Genomic DNA, 6,652 nt, shown 5'->3' on the forward strand with positions numbered 1-6,652 from the left:
GGACAGGGGACAGGGGACAGGGGACAGGGGTGAGCCACAAAGACAGCGCCGCACATGCCGTTGGGCCAGCAGTAACACCTCTGCGCGGCTGCTCGGCGGATCGCAAGCGCTTGAGCTGTGTCTGTGCGAGAGAGACGCAGCGCTCGCTGCTGTGGAGGCAAGCGGCAATCTGGGAGCAAGCAGCAGGCCTCACCTGGAATACACTCCAGAACGCCGCGCCGCCGCCGCCTCGGCAGCTGTGCTCGTCGCAGCCCAGAAGCTTCCGGCACGCCGCGTTGGTATCAAGAATCCTCCATTCCCCGGCGCCGAGCCCGCCGGCGGGGCAGCCGCTTGCGGGTCGCGGCGCTTGCACAGCCATTGCCGCGCACGCCATCAATTCCAGCGCCACGGCTATCCGGCCGGGCGGCCGCGCCGCGCCGGTTGTGCCGCCGGCGAAGCCACGCGTCGGCGAAGGCGGCCCGTGCTGCTGCTGCTGCTGCTGCTGCTGCTGTTGCTGCTGCTGCTGTTGCTGCTGCTGCTGCTGCTGCTGTTGTCTCGCCTGAAGCTCGTGAGCGCAGTCCCCCTCCACCTCACGCGCCGCCATGTCCGCGAGGCTCGCCAGCACGCCTCGCGCCTCCAGCTCAAACGCGCGCGGCTGCGTGTCCGCGAAGCAGAGCGTGCCCAGCCGCGCGCCGGCGCTAGATAGCAGGGCGCAGCCGGCGTAGAAGCGGAGGCGGGGCGGGCCCGCGACGAGGGGGCCGCAGCGCAGGTGGCCGTCCAAGAGGGCGTCCTCGATGACTAAGGGCTGAGAAGTTGCCAGGTTCCTGAAAGTGATGGTGGATCGGGATCGGAGAGGGGGACGCAGGACGGCGTTGAGACTCGTGTGTGAGCAATGTGTCGCGACCGCTCTTTGTGGGTGCTGGGGCAGCCTTGGATGCTCATGCGGCACGCGTACTGTGCCATGGCGATGCTGGGCGGCCCGCGCGAGGCCGCGGCAGCCTCTGCCCCTCACCGTGCGGCCAGCGACGCCGACGGGTCCGCGCCGCTGTCTGATGGGTCTCCGCCCAGGCCCGACTCGAGCCAGACCAGAGCGATGGGGACCTGATGTGGATGAGACGGCGTCCAGGGGTGCACAGCTGCCTGTATGCGAGGCTAATCATGACCTCAATCATCAAAGTTGGCCAACTTTGACCCTAATGCCTGGCATGCTCACGGACGCCGTAGTGGCGCAGCCCCACCGAGCGACACTGCCGTCGCCGCTCTTTGTGCGTCGCACACGCCACGAGCGCGCAGGCCGGCTGCCGCTGCTGACAAGACCGTGCGCTCAGGCGAGCCGCATCGCACGCGGCCGCCGCCATGCCATCGTGCTCGCGTCTGCGTGCTGGTGCATAATCTTGTCACCCCCGGCCCCTTGGTCCCAACCCCACCTTGAACACCATCTTGCAGATGGTGCGGACGCCATCAAACCTGGGGTCGAGATCCGCCTGCGGTTGTGAATTGCAAGTGCCCAGCAAGTGAGCAGCGGAGGCAGCCGGGCGGCCACGGCCGGGGCGTGCAGGGCCCCTTTGTCGTCAGTTCAAGGGCGAGTCGCCGACCATGGCGGTTGGGGCGGCGCGCGCCCCTGCCATTTTGCCGCGCTCACCAGATCCACGTGTATGAGCTCCAGGGAGCCTGCTTTTGCATCGGTGCTGTTGCCGAGGCAGACGCCATCATCGGAAACGAGCGCGGCGTCGGCTTGCCCCGTCGGGGCGCACTGCTGCTCTAAGCGTGCTCGCCGCTTGCGCACCCAAGCTTTGAGGGTTCTGATCATCTGTTTTGGACTACAGCCGCGGTCACACGCACCGCAGCCTGGGTGCAATCATTCCCAGCACACGACACCCCGAATCCACAGCCCCCGGCACAGACTGATTCAATAGCTGCCTGTATCGTATTTTTTAATGGCATCCTCATCCCCATGTGCAGGTGAGCACGCTTTTTGGTTGGGACGCTGCGCACTGTAGATATGAGCGTAGCTCGACACGGCAGCCACTACATGTTCAACAAGCTACTGTAACCTAGTGCGATGATGTCAACCGTTGATCGACTCAAGCACAGGTCTGGGTGGCGGGGGCGACTGTGAAGCTGGCCATGTGCGTCGTGGTCTGCTCCAGAGAAAAGCAGGTGACAAACTGGCCAAACCTCCCGTGCGCATGCGCATGTCTGTGTCTTGAGCCATGCAGAGGAGGGGTCTGAGGCCCTGGTGGTGGGTTTCGGAGCGACCGGCTCGGGGCCTGTCGGTACGTGGCCGCTGCCCGGCCAGCGTGGGTACCGCTGCCAACCAACTGCGCCGCACATGGGACGTTGATATTGTTATCATCATGCTTCGTGGGCGCATGCGTGTTGCCTGTACAAAGGCATTTCACGTGGAGATGCATGCGGCTCCACATGTGTGTGTGTGCGTGTGTGTGTGCGCGCGTGTGCGTGTGCGCGCGCGTATGTGTGTGTGCGTGTGTGTGTGCGTGTGTGTGTGTGTGTGTGTGTGCACGCACGCGCGTGTGTGTGTGTGTGTGTGTGTGTGTGTGTGTGTGTGTGTGCGCGCGCGCGCGCGCGCGTGCGTGTGCTTTCCCGCGACTGCCATCTAAGCGCAACGCTGCTGGGGCTGCGGGACCCACGTCCCATGCAGAGCCAACGCTCCCCGCTGGCACGAAGCAGGACGTGGCTTACCGAGTGCCAATCCTAGGACTGCCATGTTGCAGGAATGCGCAGGGATTGTTTCCTGGCCAAAAGGGTCTCTGTGGGCGCCCAACCCAATAGGGAACTGAATCCACCTCTGGCCAGCGCACAATCATCATACTGTACCACAGCGTGAAACGCAGCGATGCCATAACAGACTCGTGCTAGTGCTAGTCCTGCACTCACGTATCATAAGGGTGTGAGTGCCAGCTCCAGAAGGACGGCTGCAGTAGATACCGAAAAAGCTGCAAGAGCAAGGGTGGCTACCTGCACCCACAGATGCCTTTCACGCACACCCGTCCAGCTGCAGCAGCTGGCACCAGTCCTTGTGGCCCCTGCTGCGATGCCAGCCATCAGCCTGGCACGCCCTTGCGCAGGAGCGCACTGCCCTGCAATCCATCCCCTCGTGCAGAGGCGCTCCGGCGGCCGCCGTCGTGCGGCACACGACGTATGGCAACTGTTTGGACACAGTCTCAGTGCAACTTGACACCGCGAATGTCTGGAGTAGGAATGGTCTCAAAGCATGTGTATTGGCACGCGGCAGGCGGCTTGTCAGCTGGCAAAATGCATCAGCAGGTCGGTTGAGGGGTGGTGGATGGACTGAGTTGTGTAGTGCCCAGAACTGCCGTCTGCTTGAGCACCAACCCCCGTAAATCAGAGTATAACATAAGAATATACAGTTTCTCACCTACTACACACCTGCATCCTTGACCTGTGCCTATGCTGTTCCCCACACCTGACAAGCACTCGCGGTCGGCCATCACCACGCAACCACCAGCAGAAATTGCTCTGCAGGAACGTGACGTATCAAGGCCAGGCCAGCCGTTGAGCACATTGTGCAAAGCTTAAGCGCTAGATTTCACCCCATGCTGCGCGGTGCATTGCAAAGCCAGTGGAAGACTTGGCGCGTGATCTCTGCTAAGCTCGCTGTCAGCTTTCAGCTCGCGACGCCTCGACTAGCCCTTTGTAGGATTTGCGCAGCAAGACAAGGCGGAGGCGCTGGTCCCATGGGTAGGGCCGCCGCGCACAAGGCGGGCGGCGCCGAAGGAACCGAGTCCGCCGTCACCACCAGCGCCGCCACGACCGCCGCAACGCCCCGGAAGCGCCAGCGTGCGGCGCCGCCGCCCGCGCCACCAGGCGCGGAGCTGCTGGCCAAGGCGGACAGGATCAGGCGGCAGCTGGCGGCGCTGTACCCGTCCCCGGGTATTCCCCTGGAGCACACGAACCATTTCCAGCTGCTGGTTGCCGTGATGCTCTCTGCCCAGGTGGCCCGTCCCGACACAGCCTCATCCCATGCGGCGCGACCTCCCTCGCGCCGCCGCGCCGGGGGGCGTGCTCGGAGCAGCCGCGTGCTGCATGAGCAGCACTGGCGCGGCGCGGCCGTGACGGGCGGGTCGCGGTCATGGCCGCCGCTCCCTGGGTGCTTCGTCCAAACGCACGCAGCTGCCGGCTGGGTCCACACGCCCTCCCCCGCGGCAACGCGCGCGCAAACTCGCCGGCCCACACGCGCGCGCACATGCACGCCTCAGCCGCCCGAGCACCCCGCCCCCAAAACCCTGCCAGACCACCGACAAGAAAGTCAACGAGGTCACCCCCACGCTCTTTAAACTCGCCCCAGACGCGGCGGCCATGGCAGCGCAGGAGGTAGGTGGCCCCCCGCCAGCTTGCCCCTGGACGCCCCCCGGCAGAGGGGCTGCGCGACGGCAATGCCGGGAGTTGCAGCTGCCGCGCGCACCCCTTCAGCTGCCGTTCCGCGAGCGCGGCAGCGACAAAACGAGCCAGAGGGCTTGAGCCGCGCCCCACATGAGACCCGGCGGCCCCCCCATGCAATCCCGCATTTCTCCAGGTGTCGGTCATCCAGGCTATCATACAGCCGATAGGGCTGGCCCCGACAAAGGCCAAGAACCTCCGCGCGGCGGCGGCGCTGCTGGTTGAGCGCCATGGGGGCCAGGTGCGGCGCGCACGACACAAGGCCGACTGCGTTCGGCATTTGTCCGGCCCTGCCGATCGAGAAGAAAGGAACTGCGGCCTGGGGCTCCCCGCCGCGCAGCGATGCCCCCTCGGCGCTTGCGCACGACTCGGCTGGGGCCACGCGCGCGCATCTGCACCCCATGTCCGGCATCTGTGCCTGGTCGCTTGCTTTTTTTAGGTTGCATTTGCTTGAGCCTGAGCTCGGTGGTCGGGGGTCCTTTCATGGCTTTCAAGGCTTGGAGACGCGCAGACATCAGTGTGGGCAGACCAGCCATGCCATCTTGCCTGCCCCATTTCCAATGCTCACTAAGCGCCCTCCGCGGCCCAACCACCCACCCTGACATCCACCCAGGTACCCTCCACCTTTGAGGAGCTCGAGGCGCTCCCCGGCGTCGGCCACAAGACGGCGTCTGTAGTCATGGCCCAGGCCTTCGGGTGCGCTGCTCTGCTGCACGCGCGCTGGTCTGCCCCCAGCGCCTCGTCCCCTTCCCTCCCGCTCTCAGATCACTGCTGCCCCTCACGCGGCAAAGCTCTCTCCCTCGGCTGGCACGGAGGCGCCGCCCTTGCTCCAGTTGTTATTCAATCCCTGAGGGCTCCCCCTGCCGCGCCCCCAACCAACCAAACGACCGATCAGTCCCATGCCCCTCCCACCTGCCGCCATCGATTCTCATGCGTGCTGCGGCCGTCAAGGTGCAATCTCCAATCATCTGTCCCTCTCGGTGCCCCGCGCGCAGGCTGCCTGCGTTCCCTGTGGACACCCACATCCACCGCCTGGCGCAGCGCTGGGGGCTCACGGCCGACGGCGCCGGCGGCGCCGGCGGCGTCGAGGCTACGGAGAGAGACCTTAAGGCGCTGTTTTTGCCTGAGGAGTGGTGAGGGTGTGCGAGGGGTGGCCGGTGCAGGTGGCGGGTGGAGGGTCGGGGCGTGGTTTTGGGGGACTCGCAAGAGGGGGGCCTGGGTGGGGCAGGTGGCGGGTGTATGTGTTTGAGGAGGGAGGTCGTGACACGAGGGAGGTTGGGAGGGGTTGCTGCCAGTTGCAGCCCAGGCGGCAGGGCGGCTGGGCAGCGCCGGGCGACCGCGCGTGCGTGGAGGGTGGCGTGAGCGAGGGCGGGGCGCATCCAGCAGGGCTGCCGGCTCCCGCGCGGCGCGGCCGGCGTGCCTCCACGGCTTGGTGCAGCTTTGAGACCAGCCTGACCCAGCTGGCCCTTTCTGGATTACGCAGGCACTCCCAGTGTTTGCAGCCAATGTGATACCATTCAATCTGATTGCATCCAATCCAAACCACCACAGGCACGACCTGCACCTCCAGATCATCTACTTTGGGCGCGAGCACTGCCCCGCGCAGCGCCATGACCCCACAGGTGGCCGCGAGGGTTGGGCGCCCCCCTGACGCCGCCCCCCTGACCCGGACCGATCCGCGCAACGCTTGCAACCGGATGCAACGTGATGCGCTGCGCCGCGTTCGGGGGAGGGGGGCCCGGTTGTTTCGGCGGCCTGACGCGACGCCCGATGTGTGGGGTTGCAGTCAGGGCGGACGTCGAGGCGGCCCGCTGCCCCCGCGGTGGCGCAGGCGTGCGCGGGTACGTTGTTTGCTTCAAACCTCACCTCGTCGCGCGCCCGCCGCACTAATTCGCGTCGCCGAACGCCCCCGTGTAGGCTGCCCCATCTGCTCCTGGGCGGCGGTGCCCCCTTACGACCGGTGAGGCCGGGCTAACTGGAGGTCGTCATGACAGATGCGTTTCTATGCATAGCGTTGGGTGCAACACGTGGTTCTGATGGGCCGCCTCTTGCTGTTTATACAGAGTATGTGATGTGATCATGGCCCTTGCAATGGGGATGTGGTATGGACCTCGGCTGTCCGTGTGACGAGCTCACCCTGCCCTCACACCCTTCAGGCCGGGCGCCTCGCCCGCCAAGGCCGCTGGCGCCAAGGGGGGCGCCCGGGCCGCAGCAGCTGCGGCGGCGGCGGCCGCGCAGGCGGCGGCGGCGG

At 65.9% G+C, this 6,652-nt stretch overlaps 2 protein-coding genes across 2 annotated transcripts in view; one reads left to right on the forward strand and one right to left on the reverse strand.

Moving 5' to 3' along the window:
* The window catches only part of MNEG_5656 (Mitogen-activated protein kinase kinase kinase 11), a gene marked incomplete at both ends in the record, with an annotated part of 6,233 nt that extends 4,444 nt beyond the window's left edge, over positions 1-1,789 (reverse strand). The window contains 4 exons of the mRNA XM_014045868.1: positions 194-803; positions 992-1,080; positions 1,407-1,463; positions 1,622-1,789. Coding sequence (XP_013901322.1) covers positions 194-803; positions 992-1,080; positions 1,407-1,463; positions 1,622-1,789 — 924 coding nt within the window. The remainder of the gene's footprint in view (positions 1-193; positions 804-991; positions 1,081-1,406; positions 1,464-1,621) is intronic.
* Positions 1,790-3,698: 1,909 nt separating this feature from the next.
* Positions 3,699-6,365, forward strand: MNEG_5657 (endonuclease III; the record flags this gene model as incomplete). The annotated part of the gene is made up of 7 exons (XM_014045869.1): positions 3,699-3,956; positions 4,255-4,335; positions 4,538-4,642; positions 5,015-5,097; positions 5,397-5,534; positions 5,953-6,023; positions 6,319-6,365. The coding sequence occupies 7 exons, from the start codon at positions 3,699-3,701 to the stop codon at positions 6,363-6,365; spliced, it is 783 nt and encodes a 260-aa protein (XP_013901323.1).
* Positions 6,366-6,652: the final 287 nt, after the last annotated feature.

Source organism: Monoraphidium neglectum (genome assembly GCF_000611645.1).
Source record: "Monoraphidium neglectum strain SAG 48.87 unplaced genomic scaffold scaffold00859, whole genome shotgun sequence".
Classification (NCBI taxonomy): Eukaryota; Viridiplantae; Chlorophyta; class Chlorophyceae; order Sphaeropleales; family Selenastraceae; genus Monoraphidium; species Monoraphidium neglectum.